Source organism: Perna viridis, chromosome 3 (genome assembly GCF_037379345.1).
Source record: "Perna viridis isolate PV_CMFRI_1.1 ecotype Kerala chromosome 3, ASM3737934v1, whole genome shotgun sequence".
NCBI lineage: Eukaryota > Metazoa > Mollusca > Bivalvia > Mytilida > Mytilidae > Perna > Perna viridis.
In genome coordinates, this window is record NC_142447.1 from 54,338,718 (window position 1) to 54,364,735 (window position 26,018).

General features: G+C 33.0%; 1 protein-coding gene, 1 long non-coding RNA gene and 2 pseudogenes across 7 annotated transcripts; 2 read left to right on the forward strand and 2 right to left on the reverse strand.

The window, feature by feature from the left end:
- Positions 1-1,932: 1,932 nt before the first annotated feature.
- Positions 1,933-5,789, reverse strand: LOC148622929 (uncharacterized; annotated as a pseudogene).
- A 1,365-nt stretch (positions 5,790-7,154) lies between these two features.
- On the forward strand, positions 7,155-16,928 carry LOC148622930 (uncharacterized). 6 transcript variants are annotated; one of them, XM_088573309.1, is made up of 6 exons: positions 7,156-7,341; positions 7,892-8,054; positions 9,031-9,133; positions 15,639-15,716; positions 15,947-16,006; positions 16,800-16,928. In XM_088573309.1, the coding sequence occupies exons 1-5, from the start codon at positions 7,260-7,262 to the stop codon at positions 15,959-15,961; spliced, it is 441 nt and encodes a 146-aa protein (XP_088429435.1). In that variant the 5' UTR covers positions 7,156-7,259; the 3' UTR covers positions 15,962-16,006; positions 16,800-16,928. The 6 variants fall into 6 exon arrangements, with proteins under 6 accessions (XP_088429431.1, XP_088429435.1, XP_088429433.1 ...); XM_088573307.1 differs by having other exon boundaries at positions 7,157-7,341; positions 9,031-9,116; positions 15,992-16,006; XM_088573310.1 differs by having other exon boundaries at positions 7,158-7,341; positions 9,031-9,116.
- On the reverse strand, positions 16,745-19,201 carry LOC148622931 (uncharacterized; annotated as a pseudogene).
- Positions 19,202-19,763: 562 nt separating this feature from the next.
- On the forward strand, positions 19,764-25,866 carry LOC148622932 (uncharacterized). The gene is made up of 3 exons (XR_015920732.1): positions 19,764-21,584; positions 24,206-24,243; positions 25,090-25,866. It is a non-coding gene; the product is annotated as an uncharacterized LOC148622932 (long non-coding RNA).
- Positions 25,867-26,018: the final 152 nt, after the last annotated feature.

The following is a 26,018-nucleotide window of genomic DNA, read 5'->3' on the forward strand; positions in this document are numbered from 1 at the left end:
CGCGAAAACGTAAATTTTAATTGTAGTTAAAATACTTCCGTACAAGATTCCATTATCAAGTGCGGTAAGTATTTAATGGTTCCATTAAAGTCATTGTGAATAAAGTGGTGTGCCGTATTCCTATAGAAGTTGCAAAGAAACTAGAGGGTAAAATGATACATTAAACCATGCTGTATTAAAGACAAAAATTTCATGCTAGTCTAATCCTAGATATTGAGTAATAAAGCCTCAAAAACAAAAAAGTAAAATTTTATATTTCACACAAAATATATCCAGAAACTGCAATTTCTACTATTTAACAACTTGAAAAATTATGACGTTTCTTTCATTTTAATCCATGTGCTAAAAGGCGGCAAGACGCTATTTGAAGTGCATAATTTTTAAACTAGCAATACAGTAGATTGGTCTTGTTTGAAAACTTTTCAAATCGACAAGAAAAAAAAAAAAAAAAAAAAAAAAAAAAAAAGAAAAAAAACAGGAAACCAAAAGTTACGAAGTCAAACAAACTGATCAACTCTAAAACTATGATGAATTATTTAAGTCACAGTAACCAATACAGAATCAACTGTTTTAATCATTTTTTTCAGTCAAGCCTTATTGTTTTAAAATATTTTACTAGCTAGCTGAAGTAAAGTCGCGACAAACGATAACATTGACTGATTCACCGCCAGTGTTTTGATATCTGTGAGAAAAAATGCTTCGTCTTCATCCGTGTCCGAATCAAAAACTATTTTTCTTTATCGCCCGATTCATTAATTTCTGTTCAAAGGATTTGTTTTATAACTGAAAACGCGTGCTTGTTTAAAAATGTACCGCTTCTTCAAACTTTATTTCGAAAAAAGAATTAAGAAAATGTACAAGTGCTCCCTAGCTACATGTATCTGTTGTTTTTCTACGACTGTCCGATGTTCAAGATTACAAGTTGAATTAGCTGTGGCATAAAGTTCAAGTAGATAAGATACCGATAAATTTAAGGAGTCACTTGTGGTAAAGATCAATGCTTTTCGGATGAAATTCGTCATTTTTTGCCGTGAAATAACTCCGTCAACAAATCGGATCTCGTCACGTCTAGCCTCTAGGTTTTGCTTGTTCTAATAGAGTTGTTAATAGAGCATTTTGAGCATTTGAATTGTTTTGATTTAGTAGCTTTTTCTTTTGTGAACAAACTACGCGCAACAATGTCTAGTAATACTGAATTAGGCCTACTATTACATGATTTACAATCATAATTAATAAAAGATTAAATAAAATGTGAAATTTTGTGTTGGCAAAACGACTGCAGAAAGCGGAAAGACAAGATCGGGCAAGACTGTACAAAACGCCGAGAAGTAAATTGGCTGAGGTAGTCGTTTCGCTGGTAACAGCGATAACGGAAGTTCCTCCATGCACTACTGAGTGAACAGGGAGCCCGATCCTTACATATATGTGGCCACATGTAAATAAGTCACCCTGGTTACAGAGGACGAGAAATTCCGACTGGTACCAGTCGTGAACCGGCCGCTCTGGTAACAGATAAAGCCTTATTTAAACCCACCTTCCCGTGGTACCACAGAAAGGTATAAAATAATATGGTCCAACGCAGAATTATAGAATCCTGAACCCTCTCATCTTGCCAGATTCCGCCCGCCCATCACTGCAACAATTTCATTTTATTCACTTACATAGCAATAAAATATAAAATACAAAAATTGTCACATTAAGTATAATCCGCATTCTGAATATGCGAAAAAAAGATTCGAAAACAGACAAGACAAGACAAGACAATTCTTTATTATAGTCTCACCTCTAACTGACCTCTAACTGACATATTATATATACATTTAAAAGCAATATATATGATTCTAAAAGTTAATAGTTCACATTTGTATAATACCATTATTATCGATATACAAAACATATACAATTAAAACTTTATGTTGTCAAATTAGAGCCACTCTTTTCAAAGAGTTATGAGAGACTTTAAATAAGTAATTAAAATACTATATATATACATTTTCATTTTAATATATTATATTAACAGAAATTACCTATATAAAATATTTCTTCTAGTTAATAAAACATCATGGCAGATTTTGGCTGAATAAAAGAACATTTTTTCATCACTAAATAAAAATATGAATTTTTCACCATCAGTTAAATTATCAAAATTGTCATTAAAAGATTTAGCCCGAATAAAAATATCTTCTCTCAAATGTAAATACACAGGACAATGCAAAATGACATGTTTCTCATCTTCAATATTACCATTATCCATACATACATTATTAAAACACAATCTATTTTCACTCAAAATACCTTCATATCTGCCAGTTTCTATTTTTAATGGTGCAACATCACAACGAAATTTAGAAAAAGCACTTCTGTATCTACCAGGTATACGTGTTTGTAAATATCGTTCTACTCCATAAGTTCTCAGCTTACTATGATTATTACTATTTAAATCATTGAACCATTTATTCTTAAAATTTTCAAAATTTATATTTTCTAACATATTTATAGAACTTTTGTTAAATATAAAATCTGTATTACAAAAATGGTTTACATTTAGCTCTCTAAATTTACTATGTACTCTAAAGTTCCAATTCTTTATTCTATTATTACAATTTCTATTTGCCCATAAAAAGACTTCTTTATCAAGTCTATTATTACACATTTTTGTAAATCTTGACCACATTCTAAAAACATGACCACTGCTTAATTATACAAGACGACCAGCCCATGTCACCATAGAGTGAAAGATTTGGGGTATATTTACCGACCCCCATAAAGAAACGCATTGCTCTATTTTTTACAGCATTAATACATGAAAAGTCTCTACAGCCCCATATAGAGGCACCGTATTCAATAACTGACATAACCATTGTATCAAATAATTTTGTAAATACAGAATAATCAAAACCTCCGTTAGCATTATATTTAGCTATAAGTAAATCTAGAGCTCTACTAGCAGAATTGGCAACAGCCTTAGCCATATCTACGTAATTCAAAAATTCACTCATGACTAATCCTATCTTTTCTCTATCAAACGTAAACTTAAAATCAGTTCTCTGAACAGATTCAGGTCTAAAATGAACTACTTTTGACTTAGTTAAATTTACACACAAATCATTATTTTGACACCATTGACTTAAAGTGTCCAAAATTCTTTGCAAGTCATTTTCATTTTCACATATCAAAACAATATCATCTGCATATAGCAAAACTAAAATAATAGAGTCATCTAATCTTACACCAACATTTAACATCTTTATTTCATCTACTAAATCATTAATAAAAATATTGAAGAGCAAGGGTGATAAAATTCAGCCTTGCTTCAGGCCTGTTTTTTAATCAAACCAATCTGTCATATGACCATTTATTTTTACACAAGATTGTACATTAATATATATGGAAAAAATAGCATTCATCATCTTTGTACTAACACCGATATTTTCAAGTTTACTAAACAATATATTTCTATTTACAGAGTCATATGCTTTTTTAAAGTCAATAAACGCACAAAAAGTAGAGCATTTATTAAGTTTTCTAGTTTCAATTATTGTTGTTAATGTAGACAAATGGTCGACTGTACTGCGACCTTTTCTGAAGCCATTTTGTTCGCCATTTAAAACCTCTAACTCTTCAAATTTGTCAGTAAGTCTGGCATTTAATACCCCACAATAAATTTTATATGATGTTGGGGCCAAAGTAATTCCCCTATATGCTATAGGATCTCGAGGGTCAGCTATAGATGATTTAGGAATGGGAGTAATCACACCTTTACTCCAGATAGCTGGAATTTTACCAGACTCAAAACAAACATTAAAAATACGAGTTAATGCGTTCAAAGCAGTTTGATTTTTTAATAATTCAATTTGATTTGCTGCTTTTCAAATTTGGTCTTCTGAGGAAATGTTGCTGGTCATATCATATTCTATACATATCATTAAGAACAAACATGTACAGTTTTCCATTCAAAGGCCATGTCAGGTATTAAATGAACATCATAATGGCAAATACTACTGAAATTGTGGTTACACTGTAAGAGTCAAATCTGTACTACAATAAACAATAACGTTTGGCTTAATAAGTTTGTAACTTTGGCGTTCTGAATGACAAATCCGACCTCACAATAAAACGATAAAGTTGCACTTTGCGATTCCATGTATTAGGGTTTTAAAAGACAGAAACGATAATACGGCATATTGCTAGTCTGTAAATATTGAATATCATACCATGCATTATTAAGATAATATTCCATCTTGTGATTCTGAAAATATCGACGTTTAAAGTTTAATTTTATTTTGAAAAATAGAAAACAGGTAAGTTTAAAAGGAAAGTCCGGCGGAATAGCTTTATGTTATAAAGACAACCTTCATGAATCCGTTGAAGTGATTAACACTCCTTGTAAATTTGTTCTCTGGGTGTAGAATCTCAAATTTTCTTCCCCAGGGAGAAGACATTATATTAGGTATTTATACATACCCCCAGAATACACTTCGTACTCCTCAGGCAGCTCAATAAGTGAAATGAATATATATCCCTTTCAACTAATTTTAAGAATAATATGACGAAGGTGAAACCTTTTAACGCTCCCGAAGAAACTTTAGTAAAAAACAGCTTATTTTGATATTTTTTTGTCATTTCTGATTTGATAATTTAAACATATTTTATTCAATAAATAAATTGTATAAGATTGGCCAGGAGAGGATATATATATATATCCTCTCCATACAAGCCAACAAATACAACATGCAGATAGAAGATATTCACACGACTTGAAAACACACACACACACATTTTACTTTAAAAAAATTGTAATAGTAATTCTCTGTGCAATTTAAATTATAATGCATAACTTTTCCATTATCTTCAAATTAAACTTTTTTTTAAATTTTAGAATATTAGCAATATACATTTTTGTAAACATTGATGGATAAAGTTCAAAGATTGAAAATTATTAACTCGATCTTGAAAAAAGAGGTATTTTCCGCATATTTCATGTTTTCTAGACATCATGCACCGATCCCTTCATTAATGAAGATGGAATTGATTTGAAATGATTTTTAATATCTAGCAATAATTAAATTAAAAACATGATAAATATATCATTTATAATGCTGCTGAATAGAACAATAAATTAGTATTTTTTTTAAATATAAAATCAATATTTTATGAAAAATTAAATGTCTGTCAGCAAAATTATGTTAAGGTCTAAGCAGACAGACTGCATTGACCTCCTATGGTGAGCATAGTTATTGCAAGATAACAAGAAATGATGATTATCTCCAATGTGGTCCCTACAGTGCGGACAGTCTTGGTTATCAGTCAAGTGATGAAGAAACAAATGTTGATTAAGATTGCTTGCTTCATTCCTCATGCTCTAATTTGATATATTATACTCATAACCTTCAAGTATGGTAAATTTTGTAATGATATATATTTGTCCTAAGGCATTATGCTAATTTTCATGGTCTGATATGTCTATTGGCCGAAATGTCTGGCATTCATAAGGAATTATTGGTTGTCATGGTTCGAAATGTCTTTTGGTCGAATCTTTTAGCACTGGCTAACATTATGGAACTTAAATTTGCGAAAGAGTAATCAAGGGAACCAAGGTAATAGCGGTAATCAAAAGAATGTAATCCAGGGACAAAGACCAGACATGGAAAACAGACATTCACAACAAAGAACATAAAGTAACTAAAATCATACATACAAAGTAACAAAAGTAAATGAGCAACTCGGACTCCACTAAAAACTGGGAGCATGGACCAGGTGCACCGGTAGAGTAAGCGTCCTCTGCTTTTCTAGAAACACCCGCCGAGTCGCTCATAAAAAGTCAAGTCCGGGATAGACAAACGAGGAAAGATTGGTCAATATTTTTCCTTTACCATCGATTTCTAAGTGTAGGTCAAGATATGAGGCTGACTTCACAGTGTCTGTAGTATCCTTTATCTCAAGTTCTTTTGGGTAGATGCGATGTACCAAATCCACAAAATTAGGATTGTTTAAAGATAATACGTCATCTATATAGCGGAGACTGAGATTAAAGGATCGAGCCAAACGATATTCTTTCTTTCGGATCAAATCAGCTATAAAGTCAGCCTCATAAGAGTAGTAAAGGAGCACAATTTGTTCCCATTGGATTGCCCTTTGTTGAAACATTTGAAACAATTTGAATAGAAAAACAAACAAACAAATGAAAATAAAAAAAACAAAACAAAACAAAAAATATAATTTTTGGCTAACTTGCATGGCATCAGAACTATTTAAATCCACTTTTTATACCAATGTTTCCGCAGAGTATTCGTTTTTGTTGATTCTTATATTAGTTCCAAACCTGGAGAATGAGTCGTTAAATCGTCAAGAAGTAATCCATAACACAAAGTAACAAAAAACCAAAAGGAGAGTGTTGAAAATCATAGACGACGGCTACAGAACTAGTCAGACACAATGATCAATCTTATTACATAATATTTTATCTAATAACATTAACGGTCAGTTCTCACAGAAAAACCGTTGCGCATTTCTTCCAACTATTGAAATACTTAATCGTTGAAAAGCTCATAACCTACTATATTATTTTATTGACTTTCGGAAGTAGAATATCTATATTGAGCCTGTCCGTATTTGGTCTGTTAGTCCATATTGAGCCTGTATTTTCTACATTGAGCCTGTTTCTCCTTAATACCATATTGGTCCAATTACTGATTTTTATTAATATTGAATGGACAATTATAATAATATTTTACACAACTGGTTATTAATTTGATTTATAAATATTATTAACTGATAAAAGCGTACATATAAATTAATATATACGATTTAATATGATTTTTTATTCTCTTTATGTTACAGAAGAAAAGCTTGCCTTTATTTTACCAAAATAATAAAAATGTGGTTATTTTCAGCTATTTGCCTATACAAAAACCTATAATTCAATTTTCTTTCAAAAATGATAACAGCAAATGTCCTATATACCACTCACTTGTCATTTGCTAATTTAAAGTTTCATATTTTCCATACTTTTGTCTATTTACAGATGACATGCACATAATATATACATCACATAAACATAATAACAGGATTTAAATTTCGTGTAGGATAGACGTCTACCAAAGATAACCCAAAGGGAACCTGCACGTACACTATTCGTACGTGTATTTAAGAAGAAATTTGGGCAACGGTTTATCTGTGAGAACTGACCGTTGTTGTAATTAGATAAAATATTATGTAATAAAATTTATTGTGTCTGACTAGTTCTGTAGCCGTCGACTATGATTTTCAATACTCTCCTTTTGGTTTTTGTTACTGTGTGTTATGGATTACTTCTTGACGATTTAACGACTCATTCTCCAGGTTTGGAACTGATATAAGAATCAACAAAAACGAATACTCTGCGGAAACATTGGTATAAAAATTGGATTTAAATAGTTCTGATGCCATGCAAGTTAGCTTTTATTGACTTTCGGAAGTAGAATATCTATATTGAGCCTGTCCGTATTTGGTCTGTTAGTCCATATTGAGCCTGTATTTTCTACATTGAGCCTGTTTCTCCGTAATTCCGTATTGGTCCAATTACTGATTTTTATTAATATTGAATGGACAATTATAATCATATTTTACACAACTGGTTATTAATTTGATTTATAAACATTATTAACTGATAAAAGCGTATATATAAATTATATATATACGATTTAATATGATTTTTTTTTATTCTCTTTATGTTACAGAAGGAAAACATGCTTTTATTTTACCAAAATAATAAAAAGAAAGGTGGTAATTTTCAGCTATTTGCCTATACAAAAATCATATTTTTTGTTTCTTTTTTTTCTTTTTTGTTTGTTTGTTTGTTTGGTTTTTTTATTCAAATTTAATTCATTGTTTACTTTTCCTCTATTTACAGCTTGTTCTTTTCCATGTAATTTGGTTAACAAATCTTACTACAATGAGGATGAAACCCTTGAAGTTGATGTAGTAAGTTCACAATTGGCACAAATCCGAGCGCCAAACAGTCCTAATAAGACCGATATTACTTGTTATAAAAGATCAGGACCATTTATTTTGAGGTAGATGTTTACATACACAAACACAGACAGGGGACTTTGTTTTCGAAAACGAACACTAACAACCAGACATACTAATGAGTAACACAAAACAAGTATAATATAAATTACACACTTAAATGGAACTTGTATCTAGTTTCAGAGCTATTGCGTACAGAAGATCAGAAGAGTAACATCTTCAAACAAAGTCAATACAAATAACATGATTTAATGTAAGGGTTATAGAAAGTGTTTTTTAATATTGGCCCATATTATATCCAAGGACAGTCATTTTTGGCCGAGGCCCAAAACTATTTGTCCGCGACCATTATACAGGACCAATATAAAAAAGCATTCTATGACACTTTATTAACCAGTTACTTGTGTAAAATAAGTTATTCATTACTTTGTTTATATATGCTGTAAGGATTTCTATGATTTTCGTAGTTTGATCTTTGAGTCATGGACACTAACTTCATATTTCAGTGTTTTTAACATATACTAGTAATATAAATGAACGAATGAAATGTTTTCACCAGACTCTTAATATTGAATCTGTGAAACGACAACTTGAAAGTTCAGTTACAAATACATGTTTAGACGCTTAAATTAATATGTCCGACATTAAGATTTATTTTTGGGAACTGCCAATCTCATTTATGGGAAATATTTAAATGAATTCAAATTTTTAATACTGAATCGTTGAAAAGCTCATAACCTACTATATTATTTTATTGACTTTCCCCAAGTAGAATATCTATATTGAGCCTGTCCGTATTGGGTCTATTAGTCCATATTGAGCATGTTTCTCCGTAATACCGTATCGGTCCAATGGACAATTATAATAATATTTTACATAACTGGTTATTAATTTGATTTATAAACATTTTTAACTGATGAGAGTGTAAAGTTTTGGTGTACAATATTTGCCAGATTTCCATAGTATTGAGATATGCAGTAAATTATCACCATTTTAAATAAAATTTTATTTTTATTGTAGAGTGTCTAATGTCAATGAGTACAGATGTTTTAAAATCAATGACATTGGAAACGGTGACGCGTTTGTTCTTATTCAGACGAATGTTTGTAAGTTAACAACAGCGGCAAGTATAGACTCCTTTCAACATAGTTAAAACTTGCTAATATAAACAAGGAATTGAATGTGTTTTTGGCACAGTATTACTAGGTTCTTATACAATATGAACAATTCCAAATTCAAACCAATATTATGTATTTGTTGAATGGTCGTGAGGGAAACAGGAAAATGACTACCCGATACCAACCTGAGGCAACGCCGAAAGTAATGGTTGGTATCGAAAGGGGGATTAGTAAATATACCCAAATGAAGAGCTACCAGATATTTTATTATAACGATTTATGACGATGCCTCCATAATCAAGAAACGAATTGCGCGACCATGATTCTTGATTGCCGTCTGATCATGCAGTATCGGGTCTTAACCTTTTTCAAAGATATAAACCTTGAAAACATCTGAACGTCGAAAAGTCAACGATAATAATAACGCACGGAACTACTGGTCAATAGTTAAAGCTACGTTTTGCGGTAATATATTAAAACGTTATACACGTACTTATGTATTACTACAAAAAATGTATATTGAATTATAATAATATTATAGTTTATTCCAATTTTGATATCACACTCTTCTCCTTGCTGATATATCCGAGTACGTTAGATAAAATATTTTAATAAACACATTTAAGGTCAACCTAGCAAATTAGGATCACACATTCGAAATCTACATTACAAAATGTGGATGATTTCGTTCGGATTGTGTGTAACATGTCCACTTTAGTTGTGTTGGGTATATTCTAAATGACTGCTATCACCACACGTCTAGTATGATTGGCCGTATGGGCAAGACTTGATACATTGAAAGATTTGTTTGCATGACCTAATCTATATTATTATACGGATATGAAATTTGGGAATTTGAACAATATTATGTCACATGTATTGAACTTATTCATTTGAAATAATCATGTGGAGAGCTTGGAAGATTTCCTCTGAACCTCTCAATACTTACTATATTGGAATATAAAAGCATCAACACCTATGATTTCTTTATACTAATTTTCCTCATGCTTAGTTTAACTGCCGACCAAAAAGCGTAACACATCGCTGTTAATCTTAGAAGAGTGGAACACTTAGATACAAGTACGTAGTACTTTGTAGAGATTATCCATTCTTTGTAAGAAAAAAAAAAACATTTTCAATTCATCTTTCAAATAAACCGACGGAGAAGTTGTCAAAATATTTCAATTTTTTTTATCGACAACATATTTGTCCAGTTAGGTGGACGAGTTTTTTCAACAGACGGTCCAATGAGAACAAAATGTGCTCTGCTACTCGCTAACATATTCCTTTACTCGTATGAGGCTAGTTTTACAGCCGATCTTATTCAAAAATTTAACCAAAATGTTATAATTCTTAGCTACCGTTACTTAGTTGACACTTTGTCTATAAAGAATCCTAGACATTGTGTCTACCCCTAAAAGACTTGAGGTATGTGACACTACCTACACTGCGAGTCAGCCTCATACCATAATCTGTAATTAGAGATCATTGGAAAGGGGAATTTATACGGCAAACGTGATGACTTCTTCTTCCGTATTACAAACTTTCCTTTCATCTATGGCAACATCCCTTCAGCGCCTACGTATGAAGTATCGTATAAAAATTCACACGTTATTCCAGAGCTTGTCGAAACTACGCGGACTTTCTGTATCACGCTAAACTTCTAAAAGTAAGGCTTCTGTAACAGTGCTTTCTTGCTGCAAGATAACAGTCATCTAACAAAAGTTTTATGGTCGTCATCATGAAGTTGTTGATGTGCATCCATCTGCATCATGAGATTTGTTCTCCTTGTCATTAGTTTTCTTTTCCTCGTTTGTTACTTTGTTGTTTGTTTCTATGTTTCTTGTCTAGTCGTTATCATTTGAATGCGTTATTTTTTATAAAAAATCATGGTTACCTTTATTTCCCTCTACAAATTCATATTGAAGTACTCTTAGCTTCTATTTGGACAACGATGGTGATGGTACATAATGAAAGCAAAAGAAAAATCAAGGGAAAGTATTGTGTAAATGTCTTTTTTCATATTTACGGAATGCAAGCTATTTTAGCAAGTTTTTCAAAGGGACATACCTAACAACATCCGACAACCTGATTGCCGGTCTCTTCGGGGAAAACACTAACCATTTTGCTTTGAAACTTAAAACTATTTTCACTTCACTGAGTTGTTTCAAATGAGTTCTTTAAAACATTCCAAATTCTTACCGCGGCTCTAATAAATTGAATATTTGGATTTGAAGTACTCTGCTGTACAGTTTGACAGTTAACTAGTCTGTCGGATGACTTATTTGTAGAAAGTTACCCCCCTTAGCATAAAATATTAAAAAGCGAAGCCAAAGCCGGGAATATAAAAAGGGACTACTTTTTATCGACTTATGCTAAAACTGCACGACACTGAAATATCTATATGGATTGTATTATAAAAACTAAAATAAATATCTGTGATGATATCGATATCAGTGGAATTTTTGCGAAATAAATTTTCATTTATTAATGCTAACTATATAAAGCAAGTTTATTTATTTAATCTTGATATTTCTGGATTTTGAAACATCCTTAGGTCTTGAAAACGTTTTAGTCTGATTACCAAAATTTGGCGGGGTTACACAACTCCACTCTCAATTTACCCATTGAAAAGGGTAGATAGCATAACATTTTAAAACTAGATATACTACGCTATATTTTAACGAGAATACTGGCGATGAATACCTTGTATTTGTGTTAATAAAAGATAGTTGGTAAAGGATTCCTATAAGTATCAAAATCGCAACAAAATGAAAGATTTACTTTTTGCAATTTGAAAATTTGTGTTAAAAATATTTTCCACGTTAACAGCTATATACAGTTGCGATCACTTCTAACCTCTCTTAAATTCTGTCAGAATCTGTCAGAATTTCTGTTCTACGACAGCAGATAAAACCGAAATCCTGACAGGGTCTGACAAAGGCTGTCCCGGGTCAGGACACATTTTGCCCCATTCCCTGACAGATCCTGACAGAAACTGTCCTGGGTCGTGACAAAGAAATTACGAAAAGCTGTCCTAAACTGTCATACCCCTGGACAGTTCCTGACACTAAATCTTTCTATTCTGTGTGACGTAATTTAGAACAGGAAGTCCGCGATTACTAAATGAAACTGTGTGACTAATGTATATTAGCTAACCCGATTAGGAAACAGTTCTTGATTTCAAAAATTTACATTAAATTTCCAATTATATATAGAGAGTTCCTCGTGATCATCATCCCCTAAATTACTTGATCATTGTTCATGTTCCAATTTTCGTCGATCACGGTCCAGTCACTCATCGTTCAAAAATTATCATTGTTTACATGTATAATATTTTTACATTCTGTCATACACCTGTGATATTAATTAAATCATATTATTTAATTATAAAATTAAAGGTCTATGTCTCTGTCTAATAGAAATCAAGGGAACCAGGGCTATAGCGGAAATCAAAAGAATGCAATCCAGTGACAAAAACCAGACATGGATAACAGACATACACAACAAAGAACATAAAGTAACTAAAATCATACATACAAAGTAACAAAAGCAAATGAGCAACTCGGACTCCACTAAAACTGGGAGCATAGACCAGGTGCACCGGTAGGGTAAGCGTCCTCTGCTTTTCTAGAAACACCTGCCGAGTTTCTCAAAAAAATTCAAGTCCGGGGTAGACAAACGAGAAAAGTAAAACTATGAGCAGTTGAATAAATCAGCTTTCATGGTGCAGATGGATACACCATAACGATCCACGAGTTCGTGATGACAACCATAAAACTTCTGTAGTGATGACTTCAATCTTGTAGCAACATAACCCTATTCCAGAAGCCTATTTGTTAGAGTTCTAGCGCGATACAAAAAATATGCGTAGTTTCGGCAAACTCTTGCATAACGTATGAGTTGAGATATGAACGCTCCATACGCAGGTGCTGGGGGGATGTTTCCACAGATGAAACATCAATTATGAATGAAACATCATCACGTTTGTCGTAAAGTTTGGTCAATAGTTTACATTTACCATCGATTTCTAAGTGTAGGTCAAGATATGAGGCTGACTTCACAGTGTCTGTAGTATCCTTTATCTCAAGTTCTTTGGGGTAGATGCGATGTATCAAATATCCGAAATTAGGATTGTTTAAACGTCATCTGTATAGCGGAAACATAAGGGTCACAAATCATTCTGAAAAATGCTAAAATTGACAATTTTGCATTAAATGGGTGACTGATACCGAAATATTTCGGTCAAAATTTTCCAAAGTCTCACTTTTAGCAACGAATGTGTGTGATAACACTTCCAATTTCCCAAAATAGTCTTGTATGTAGAAGAAACTAAAAATGTTAATTTCATATTAGTGACTGTGACACCATTATTTCAGTAAAAATTCTGCAAAATGTATGAGTGCAGGCAGTTTTATTTTGCATGAGTGTCTAAAACTATCGATTAAAATGTTTTTGGTTTTTTTTTTTCAATACAACTATCATGTGGGTGACTGTGACTCATATATTTTTGTCAAATTCAACAAAAATGACATATTCCAGCATATGGAAGAGTTCCCACACTTTTAATTTCTATGAGGGTCTAAAATTAATGACTGAAATGGTAAATTTTTCAATATAACTATCATGTGGTGGCTGCGACACATTAGTTTGAGTCAAAATTCTTAAAATGTCATATTCTTGCAAAATGTATGAGTGCACACACTTTTAATTTGCTTGAGGGTCTAAAAATAATGACTGAAATGGTAAATTTTTCAATATAAATATCATGTGGTGGCTGTGACACATTAGTTCGAGTCAAAATTCTTTAAAAATGTTATATTCTTGCAAAATGTATGAGTGCAAGCACTTTTTATTTCCACGAGGAGCATAAATTAATGATTAAAATGGTAATTTTTTCAATATAAATATTATGTGGTGGCTGTGACACATTAGTTTGAGTCAAAATTCTTTAAAAATGTTATATTCTTGCAAAATGTATGAGTGCAGCACTTTTAATTTGCTTGAGGGTCTAAAGTTAATGACTACAATGATAAATTTTTCAATATAACTATCATATAGTGGCTATAACACATTAATTTGAGTCAAAATGTCATATTCTTGCATAATATAAGAGTGCCCACACTTCCATGAGGGTCTAAAAATAATGACTAAAATGCTTAATTCTCCAATATAACTATCATGTGGTGGCTGCGACATATTATTTTGAATCATAATTCTTTAAAAATGTCATATTCTTGCAAAATGTATGAGTGTGTACACTTTTAATTTGCTTGAGGGTCTAAAAATAATGACTGAAATGCTAAATTTATCAATATAATTATCATGTTTGTGGCTGTGACACATTTGTTTGAGTCAAATTTCTTTTAAAGAATCATATTCTTCCAAAATGTATGAGTGCAAGTACTTTTGATTTCCATGACAACCTAAAATTATTCACTAAAATGCTATTTTTTGTAATATAACTACCATGAGGGTGACTGCAACTAATATATTTCGTTCAGAATTCTTTCAAATTGTATGAGTGCGAACACTTTAAAGTTCCATAAAGGTCTAAAATTTCTGCATAAACTGTTTAAAAATGTCAATATGTATAGGTAATCCGTAACATACCGGTGTCTAGATCTGCAACCAAAAGGAATTCAGTCCCAAATTCTATGAAGTCAGGGGCGTAGCAAGTAAGACATGAAATATTTGTTGTTGGTAGTGCATGCCACACATAAAAGTCGGGTAAAAAATTGAAAAAATAAATCCAGGGTGTCAGGCCCAATGCATGACAAATTATAACAGAGTTTGTCCGAAGTCCTGATAGACCCTGACAAGGTGTGTCGCGGGTCAGAACAGTTTCTGATAGTTTAGAACTTTTTTATGACAGCGAATCCTGACAGGATCGAAGAGAGGTTAGAAGTGATCACAACTGTACATGTATGTTATGATAAAATGTTTAAGTGTATTTATTCACTCTACCTACTTGTTAATCCTTTCTATCTGTAATGGCTTCACAGTGTAATACATGTATGTCTGAGTACATCATTTATAGGGAAGGGGCAGAGTATCACCTGTAGGTAGTTGTACTCACCTGTAATAGCATTCGTTTGCGACCCGAATGATTAAACGAAAGTCGATGCATTAGGCAAAACGTTTCAAATTAAATGTTTAATTTCCCGACTGTAGAATTACGATAACTTGAAATTCTTTTTGAAACGATTTTCCTTTTTCATGTAAAACAACAAATAAAAAAAAATCATTTGCAGCTTGTATGATGTGAGCTTTCAAATGGGTGTCTCAAAGTTCACTTCGGTCTATTTACCTTTCTCGGGAAACAAAAAGACAGATGTCTAAGAAATGTTATCGTTGCAGTACAAGGCATATTATCAATCATCTTCCGTCTTTTGAAATTGGAGATCGTGTTTGTTTTGCCCGTGATATTGGTTCTACGTTTTATTATTCACTACAAATACTACACACATTTAACAATCAATACATAAGCAGACTTGTCTTTCTTTACAGACACATTGTCCTCTCCCCCAGCTTTGTGTGACATCTGTTCTCCAAATAATTTTACAGAGGCACCAGAAGTCTGGGTTGGTAAGTACTTAGTAGGATTTAAAACCTTATTTCCAATGTTTTTAACGAAACATCGAAGCTACATAGGCCTATTAAGATATGAAACTTTTTTCAAACTAACAGCTGTATACTCATATTTGTCAAAATGTGTAAAATTGAAGAAATATGGTTAATTAAATTATCACGATAAATTTGTCTCTGCATATACAAGTAGTAGTAAAATTTTACTTTGTTCGTATTTATCATGACAGAACTCGGACCAATAAGTTGAAACAACATTTTATATCTTTTTCAAGTTAAAGAAAAAACAGGTAAGTTCAGTGTTTTTTTTAAATAAGATAGACGATCGCGGCGTCTCTTACTGTCAAGTTATATATACAAACGGAGCAAAGCGCTCAAGCCGATCCCCACCTAGGAAGCATATATTAAAAAAAACAGTCATTAAAGAGGAATTGTACGATTTTGCGTAGTGTTGACCATTTGTGATTGGATAAAACCGTTCGTCCAAATAACCGAAGCAGCAATATGCATATTAATAAAAAAAATTCATCCGCCATTGATGAAAATATTATAATGAAATAGACAAATGCCCATAAAGGTAAAATCAATCCACAAATGAAAACAATAGTTGCAGAATGACGCTGAGACTGATATAGCTTTATCAATGAAACGTACGATGCACGCTTTAAACAATTTGATCTCAATAGTTCAATCACGCCACCGGCAAGTATATACATTTGACCAGGACGCCAAGACAAAAATAGATTATACCTAGTAACCACTGAATGATTTCCAAAATAACTCCAAGAAATATAGTGTGACAGAAAGATTAATTAATTTCCCCATTATGTTGATAAGCAAAACCGTATAAAAATGTAATAAGCTCCGGTAACAGTCTAAGATTATTTAGACAGTCAGTAGATCTGTTGGAGGGGTGCGGCTAATAATATATATAAGTCTAACGGATTGCACTAAGATACCGATAAAAATGAAAAGAATGTTAACGAGCAAAAATTTCAGTCAACCTTTGACCTTCAAAAGGCATAAAATGATATATATATAAATATAATTATAAATCTGTGATATTATTTTTCTATTGATTAGCACTTGGTTGTGATGCTCCACAGACATGTTCGGCTGGCACAGGTACAAAATGTGACGGAACCGAACCACACAGTCCGGCTGCAGGATGTTAATGAGTACATAATTAAATGTACTGAAGTAAATCAAAAAGTCTCGTTGTATTATTCCTGTCAACAACTCCAATTAACTTGTTCGTCAGACTCAGAACAAGTCCATGTCCATCTCCATCATATCTATCAAGTTTAACTGTTGACGTAGGTCTGAGATCGCCCTCAAAGGAAAAAAACTCGAACTACTTTTGTTTTGCGAAGGTATACGTATATGCTATCATTAGAACAACATACCCCTTCCGGTTTGTCGTTCAATTTATAAGTCCATTTTACTTGGCCTCTTTGATCAATACATCTAATGACATCATTAGTTTTGGTTTCAGTTATAACAACTAAGCATGAATTCGGAAGGCCACAAATTGACTTCAGTGGCATGATGAATGGCTGACCAAATTCTTCTGGTTCGCAAAGCAAATTTTCACGTAAACTTTTAACGACAGTCCCGTCTTCTTCAATTATATCAACATTTGACATCACTCCAAAAGACCAATCAAAACTTACCTTTTTGTTTGCGTTGCATTTTGGTTTATCGTGAATTAAAACTGCATATTGCTTGTTAGGCAATGGAGTAATGTTATAGTAAGGATATGCTGTGACAATCTCAGACTGAATACGTAAACCTTGGTATGTAGAGAGTCGTATTAATCGAGATTTTGCAGTAGGCGCAGTGACTATAACATCATCATTATCGTGAATGTTTGCAATACCGTAAACTCCATAAATTCTAATTTCATCCACTAATTCATTTCCATATGCAATTCTAAAACGTTGTGCCTAAAAGTTGGCATTATCAACTATTATGACGGAGTGCCCATTGAAAACAATATCAGTTATACGGGCTTGTATCTCTTTCTGTCCTTTGGTATCTAATTCTATTGTAAATGAATGCTGAAAATATAAAGCCCTAGATGGGAGAGCATTAGTGGCAAATCGTATCCTTTGCCTACAAACTTTAGTTTCAGAGTCCTCAAAGTCAGTGGAATCTGCTGGCGATACATGAAGTGTTCCAATAGGCATGTCTTCAAGTGTCTTGCAAACATCCAGAAATGTTTGGTCCATTTCTAACTGTAGTTTAACTGGATTTTGCTTCATTCCTAGGAGTTTATATATACGATCGTTGTACTGCTTGAGAAATGCTTGACAGTGAGTCAATAAAAGCAGCCTGTCAGTTGTAGCGTCTGTCAAAATAGCGACATGAATTTCCTTTTGTTTATCGCTCAATGCTTGAACTATATCATCGGCTAAATGATTAACTTTATGTTTTTCTGTTTGATTGTCAATTTCACTTAACAATGAAGAAACTTTAGCGTTTATGATTTTCTCGTAGCTTTGTACAACTTTTCTCAGGTTCATCAGTGTTAATTGCACAGTACTTCTTGAGTGCATGAGGAGTTGCTCTTTCTCTGACTCTTTATAAAATATGTCTTTACCATAACGTTCCAATCGTTGGATTTCCTCTGAAACTTCATGCAACCGGACATTTACATGATCAGACGATTTATTTATGCTCCTACAATCGCAGTTTAAGTTTCTATGCTTTTCTACTGCACACTCAGAACAAAGTATCTGTAAACAAGTGAAACAAAAGAACTCACAGATAGCATCGTCATGGTCGGGACAGCAAAGTCCAAGTTTTTTTCGTATCAGAGAGATTAACTTCACAGTATGTAGTTCGAAGTAACTGAGTCGCTAACTCATCAGCTGGAAAGGATTTCGCCCAATCATCAGAAGATATTCCATAAGTCGGGGCTCTAAACGTTTTCCTTTCGACGGGACAGGAAAACCTGTCCGTATGACGAGAGCTTCTGATAAGTCCACTTAGACAGTTAGTACACAGTGTGTGATCACATGGCAACAGTCTAGGCTCTTCTAGGGTCTCTTTACATATGGGACAAGACAAGTGATCCGATGTTATGTTTTTTTGCTAATCGTCTTGCCATTCTGAAATGTTAATAACCATAAAAGCATCGAATACTTGTCTTTACATCATATGAAAATATTCCTACGAATTACTAGATGTTAAAGCGTTCCCCTCCGTAAAAAAAACTACCATGAGTGGAATAATCATGAGGGGTTACCTAAGATAGGACCACGGTAGCATTTACAGTATATGGAACGGAGATATGAAGACTGGGTACGGATATTGATGTGCTGTTTTAAAGTGGTGGAATTTTATACATGAATAAGGCTATATTCAACCGTTGTATCTATATCATTCTCGGTAAAAAATACAAATGAAGAAATTTGTCTCTCTGTTCCACATTAAATAAAAAACAAATATGTACCGTGATTGTGTACACATTTAAGCCCCATAATGTTCCGGATTTTAAAGATAATACTTCAAAAGATATTACATATGTTGTATTATGTTTCCTACCTTCAAGATTTTCAGAAAGTGAAATGTATTTTATACACCAGAAGTTGAAGAAGACATAAGAAAATGGAAACAAATAGATAATATTTGAATTGCTACAGCAAAGGAAATCACCATTATCTTAACAAGAGTTGCATTTCTTCTAACATTGTATAGAAAATATAAATAGCTCCGTCACGCTTACTAAATATAACTTGCTTGTTGTTTATTTTGGTAATATATGGGGAAATATATTTTTTTCTTATTTATTTCTTTTAAAGCCTGTTCACAAAACCTCGTGTAGCTTTATACATCTCATTGGTCCTATTATACCTATTGTATCACTATGCCAATCGATCAATGCATAAAAAAAATATAAATTGAATACAATGAACTTACTTTTTAGCGAATCAAGCCGCAATTTTGTATTGTATTGTTCATGCACTCACCTTTGACTTCTGTATCAGGTTAGTTTGAAAATTCGCTAACCAAAACAGAAAGTAGAATTGGTTACACGGAAAGTACGTAAGATTCAACCTAATAGTTTTATTGTACTTTCATTTCACAAATGAGCTTTTATAGATCCCCCACAAAATAAAAAAAACAAAAACAAAAGCAAAAGCAAACAAACAATAAATAAATGAAGTGTCATTAATTGATTTTTTTCCTTTTTTCATTTGATTTGCAAAAACAACACAACAGCGACAATAATTTGATATGCAGCCTGGTATAATTTGTATCATTTCTCAGTTACTTTCAGCTTGGTTGCATACTTATTTCTTGCTTAATACCGAAACCTTTTCTGCAGTAAAATTAGAATGGGGGAATATTTTTTTTCTTATTTATTTCTTTTGAAGCCCTTTTGTTCAAAACAAGTACAAAACCTCTAGTATTAGCTTTATCCTTTTACATCTCATTCGTCCTATTATACCTATTGTATCAATATGCCAATCGATCAATGCATAGAAAAAAATATTATAATTCGAATACAATGTACTTACTTTTAGCTATTCAAGCCACAATTCGGTAGTTTCATATTCATATTCAGAATGTCCAGGCACTTACTAGTGACTTCTGTATCAGGTTAGCTTAAAAATTCACAAACCGAAACAGAAAGTAGAATTGGTCACGCGGAAAGGACGCAATATGCACGCCACAGATTGAATCTAATAGTTTTATTTTGCTTTCATCTCAAATGAGCTTAAAAAAATCCCCCACACAAAATTAAAAAAAAAGAAAACAAGACGCAAAACCAACAACAACAACAAGCAACAACTAGAGGCTCAAGAGAGCCTGAATCGCTCACCTGTTTAACCATTTGCTTATTTAAAAAACTTGAGGAATGAAACAGGCTAAGCTAAAATCAACTAAACTGTTAAATGCAGGAAATGCTTTTCATAGCATTTTCATGACCTGAACCAGAATTTTGCTAAAGACAACAATTTTCGAATTGTTTTTCAAAAACCTGTGTTATGACCCCTAAGTTCCATTTTTAGTATAGGCAGCCACATCTATTCACGGATTAAAAATCACAATAGTCATTTTGAGCACAATACACTAAAGAACTGTTATGCTTATTTTCATTCAATGATCTTAAATGGTTTTAGAGAAAAAGATTTTCAAAGTTGTACACGTGAAAAGAAACAACAAAAAAACTATTTCAGGGGTCGTAACTCCTACATTAGTCAATGAATGGTGTTGAAAATTTCGACGTAGGTCCTTCTCATGATGCTTAACAATTTTACCCATGCCAGAAATTTGCTAAAGGCAACGGTTTTTGAGTTACTTGCAAAAACAGCCATCTGACCCTTATGTTCTATTTTTGGTAATGGCAGCCATGTTGTTTTCATAAATCAACAATCCCAACTGTCAATTTATGTGGAATACCCTAAGGAACATATATATCAACTTTCATTGAATTCTGTGAAATGGATTTTGAAAAGAAGAATTTCAAAGTTGCACATGCGAAAATACAAAAAAAAATGTTTCAGGGACCGTAACTCCTACATCAGTTGACCAATCGTTTTGACAAATTTTGGCATATGTTCATCTCATGATGCTAAACAATATTACCCTGCCAGAAATTTGCTAAAAACAACGGTTTTTGAGTTATTTGCAAAAAAAACTGCAATCTGATCCCTATGTTTTATTTGTAGTAACAGCGGCCATGTTTTTTTCATGGATCAAAAATCCCAACTGTCATTTTGTGCAGAACACCCTAAGGAACAATCATGTCAGTCCAGCAGTTTCAGAGGAAAAGATTTTTAAAAATGTGTCCACGACGACGACGACGATGACGACGGATGCCAAGTGATGGGATAAGCTCACTTGGACTTTGGCAAGGTGAGCTAAAAAAATGAAGTGTCATTGATTGATGTTTCTCTTTTTTTTTTTTTTTTTTTTTTTTGTCATTTGATTTACAAAATCAATAAAAAAACAACAGCAACAATAATTTGGTATATATCATGTATCATTTCTCAGTAACTTTCAGCTTGGTACAATTCATATCATTCCCCAGTGACTTTCAGCTTGGTATAATTTGAATCATTTTTCAGTGACTTTCACAATTGGTTACACACTAATTTCTTTTTTTAATACCGATTTGTTTTTGATTGCAGAAAGAATACACTGCCGTTAAACATAGATTGGTAATTATTTTGGCCTTATGAGGTCTGGGCTGGCCATAATTGTGGCTTAGCATGACCTGGAAAGTTTGATAGTCTAGATTCCTTATTGTATACCTTGATGAAATCCTAATGTAATAGAGTTAAAGCGAGTGCCTAGTCAATCTGTTCATAATGTGTTTAACATGTAATGTAAGAAAAAAGGGTCTGAAAATTTCCCAACGATGTTAGAACTGTCAAATTTGCATAGGAAATTTTTGGTCGTTCCCCCCGCGGGACTCGAACTCGTACCGCTGTGACATCTGTGGTAACACTGCCTGCACGAGCTATATAAAAATATAGCTTTCGCTGACCGGGTCATTCCTCCTCGTAGGATTAATCTAATCTCTGTTGTAATAAAATTGATACAGGGAAGTTCATGTAAGCCAGAACGATGTCAGAACTGTCTAATTTGGGAAGCAAATGTTTTGTCGTTCCCTCCGCGAGACTCGAAACAACCAAAAATTTGCGTCTCAAATTTGACAGTTCTGACATTGTCGGGTATATCTGAATTTTCCAGACCTTTCTATACGTTTACATATCTTCCCTGTATCAATTTGATCCGAGGGAGCAGTGTAGTGAATAGAGTCGTCACATTCTGAGACATTTGTCTAATATTGATTTGATGTGGCATGCATCATTAATTTGATCCTCTGTCCTACATAATAACATCTAAATGAACTGTCCCGTACTACCATACATCGTGTACTAAGTTACAGCCCTAGATTAATCCTACGAGGAGGAATGACCCGGCCAGCGAAAACTATATTTTATCTGGCCGAGTGGTCTAAGGCGCTGGACTTTGTTCAGGCGGTCTTGCCATAGATGCCAGAGCTGCACGAGTTCGAGTCCCGCGGAGGGAACGACCAAAAATTTGCATCGCAAATTGGACAGGTTCAACATCGTTGGGAATTTTTCAGATATATATATATGTCTGCTTCAGAATTAAAAAAGAAATAAAAAGATTTGATCTTTTGAATATGCTGAAACGAATACGTAAATAACGAAACGCACCCAGAACGGTAGTATGAAGAACTAAGAACGAACAAGAAAGCAAATACGCAGAGCGAACACTAATGCAGGAACGTCTTAGGACTTTTGTCAGCACCTGGTCGATAAGAGCTTGGCATTTAGTATTATTCCTACATATATTTTCAATATAATTTTACAGGTTGTGTCTCTGTATTTTTTATATTTATCTAATATTGTTTTCTTCCTATTGGAACTTGAAAGTAGTAGTTATGTTTCAAATTGATGCTATAGGTTGCCTGTCTAACAAGGTTTATTAAGTCGCCGACCACTTTCAAAATGGCCGCCAACGTGGTAAAAAAATTAAAATTGTCAGATATTGATGAAATTTGATATCTAGGATAATGAGGCTATTCTATTATAATAATATATAGCTTAACTGACGATTTGGGCAATGTGTCGGTCGTCATTTTTCAAAAAGTCTCCATTTTTTCAAAATGTCCGCCAACATTCAAAGTTGTCCGATTTTGACAAAAATTGATATCTAGGTTCTTTAAGGCATCCCGATTAATATTATGCGGCTCAATCGAAAGTTTGAGCTACATATTGGTCGCCATTTTCAAAATGGCCGCCACCACGGTAAAAAAAATCCAAAATTGTCCGAATTCAATGAAATTTGATATCTAGGTTAATTAGGCCGTCCCGATTAATGATTTGCTGTTCAATTGGCAATTTATATATCAAAAAGGGATCCAAAAACGGAAGGCTACCTCTACACTTACGTGGAAACGTAAATTCTAATTATTATTTTTATTATTTTAATTCTTCTGTCAAAAAAAATCTCGAAAGTGTCCGCCCTTTTTCTCAAAAGTGTCCTTTCTCCGATTGAGATGAAACCTCTCAAGAAGTTAGAACTACAAAGAATGCCGAACTCCGAAAAAATTTCCAGCTGCCGTCATTTATTTCAAAATGGCCGCCGGACTGATAGTGCCATTTTTTTTAAATCGTGTGCGTCTCGGCCGTCATTTTCAAAATGGCCGCCAATGCCATCGATAATTCAAATTTGTCCGATTTTGATGAAAATTGATATCGTCAATTAAGCTGTCCCGGTTTGTAATCTTTGGTTTAATTGACAATTTGAGCTATTTATCGGTCGCCATTTTCAAAATGACCGCCATCGCGGTAAAAATTTGTTGTCCATATTTGAAGAAAATTGATAGCAGTTCCGATTAATAATCTGCGACTGAATTGACAATATATGTCTTTATAATAGATCCAGAAATTGGAAGTAACTACTACACGTTTTCGCGAAAACGTAAATTTTAATTGTAGTTAAAATACTTCCGTACAAGATTCCATTATCAAGAGCGGTAAGTATTTAATGGTTCCATTAAAGTCATTGTGAATAAAGTGGTGTGCCGTATTCCTATAGAAGTTGCAAAGAAACTAGAGGGTAAAATGATACATTAAACCATGCTATATTAAAGACAAAAAGTTCATGCTAGTCTAATCCTCGATATTGAACGGAAGTATATTTTCATCGCTTTTTAGTTTAGTTTGTATCTTAATTCTTATTTTAACCTAAATACTAATTAGGTTGCGAATATATATACAACTACAAATCGTTCGGTATACTCTACACATGTTTCAAGGAGTAGTCTCTCATCAGCAGCATTAGAATCAAATATTTCATTATTCTACATTAAATTATACACAAGAATTACTGAAAACAAAACAAAAAAAAAAGAAAAAAAAGAGAAAGACAATATAGGTAGACAAATCTAGCACCAATGAGTCTAAGGAGCAACAACATTGTAGTCACGATTTTAATGCAAGTAATAAAGCCTCAAAAACAAAAAAGTAAAATTTTATATTTTACACAAAATATATCCAGAAACTGCAATTTCTACTATTTAACAACTTGAAAAATTATGACGTTTCTTTCATTTTAATCCATGTGCTAAAAGGCGGCAAGACGCTATTTGAAGTGCACAATTTTTAAACTAGCAATACAGTAGATTGGTCTTGCTTGAAAACTTTTCAAATCGACAAAAAAAAAAACAAAACAAAACAAAACAAAAACAAAAACAAAAACAAACAAACAGGAAACCAAAAGTTACGAAGTCAAACAAACTGATCAACTCTAAAACTATGATGAATTATTTAAGTCACAGTAACCAATACAGAATCAACTGTTTTAATCATTTTTTTTTCAGTCAAGCCTTATTGTTTTAAAATATTTTACGGCAATGAAGTATTTCTCCATCCTTGATGAATTCAAACTACAGCTAGCTGAAGTAAAGTCACGACAAACGATAACATTGACTGATTCACCGCCAGTGTTTTGATATCTGTGAGAAAAAATGCTTCGTCTTCATCCGTGTCCGAATCAAAAACTATTTTTCTTTATCGCCCGATTCATTAATTTCTGTTCAAAGGATTTGTTTTATAACTGAAAACGCGTGCTTGTTTAAAAATGTACCGCTTCTTCAAACTTTATTTCGAAAAAAGAATTAAGAAAATGTACAATTGCTCCCTAGCTACATGTATCTGTTGTTTTTCTACGACTGTCCGATGTTCAAGATTACAAGTTGAATTAGCTGTGGCATAAAGTTCAAGTAGATAAGATACCGATAAATTTAAGGAGTCACTTGTGGTAAAGATCAATGCTTTTCGGATGAAATTCGTCATTTTTTGCCGTGAAATAACTCCGTCAACAAATCGGATCTCGTCACGTCTAGCCTCTAGGTTTTGCTTGTTCTAATAGAGTTGTTAATAGAGCATTTTGAGCATTTGAATTGTTTTGATTTAGTAGCTTTTTCTTTTGTGAACAAACTACGCGCAACAATGTCTAGTAATACTGAATTAGGCCTACTATTACATGATTTACAATCATAATTAATAAAAGATTAAATAAAATGTGAAATTTTGTATTGGCAAAACGGCTGCAGAAAGCGGAAAGACAAGATCGGGCAAGACTGTACAAAACGCCGAGAAGTAAATTGGCTGAGGTAGTCGTTTCGCTGGTAACAGCGATAACGGAAGTTCCTCCATGCACTACTGAGTGAACAGGGAGCCCGATCCTTACATATATGTGGCCACATGTAAATAAGTCACCCTGGTTACAGAGGACGAGAAATTCTGA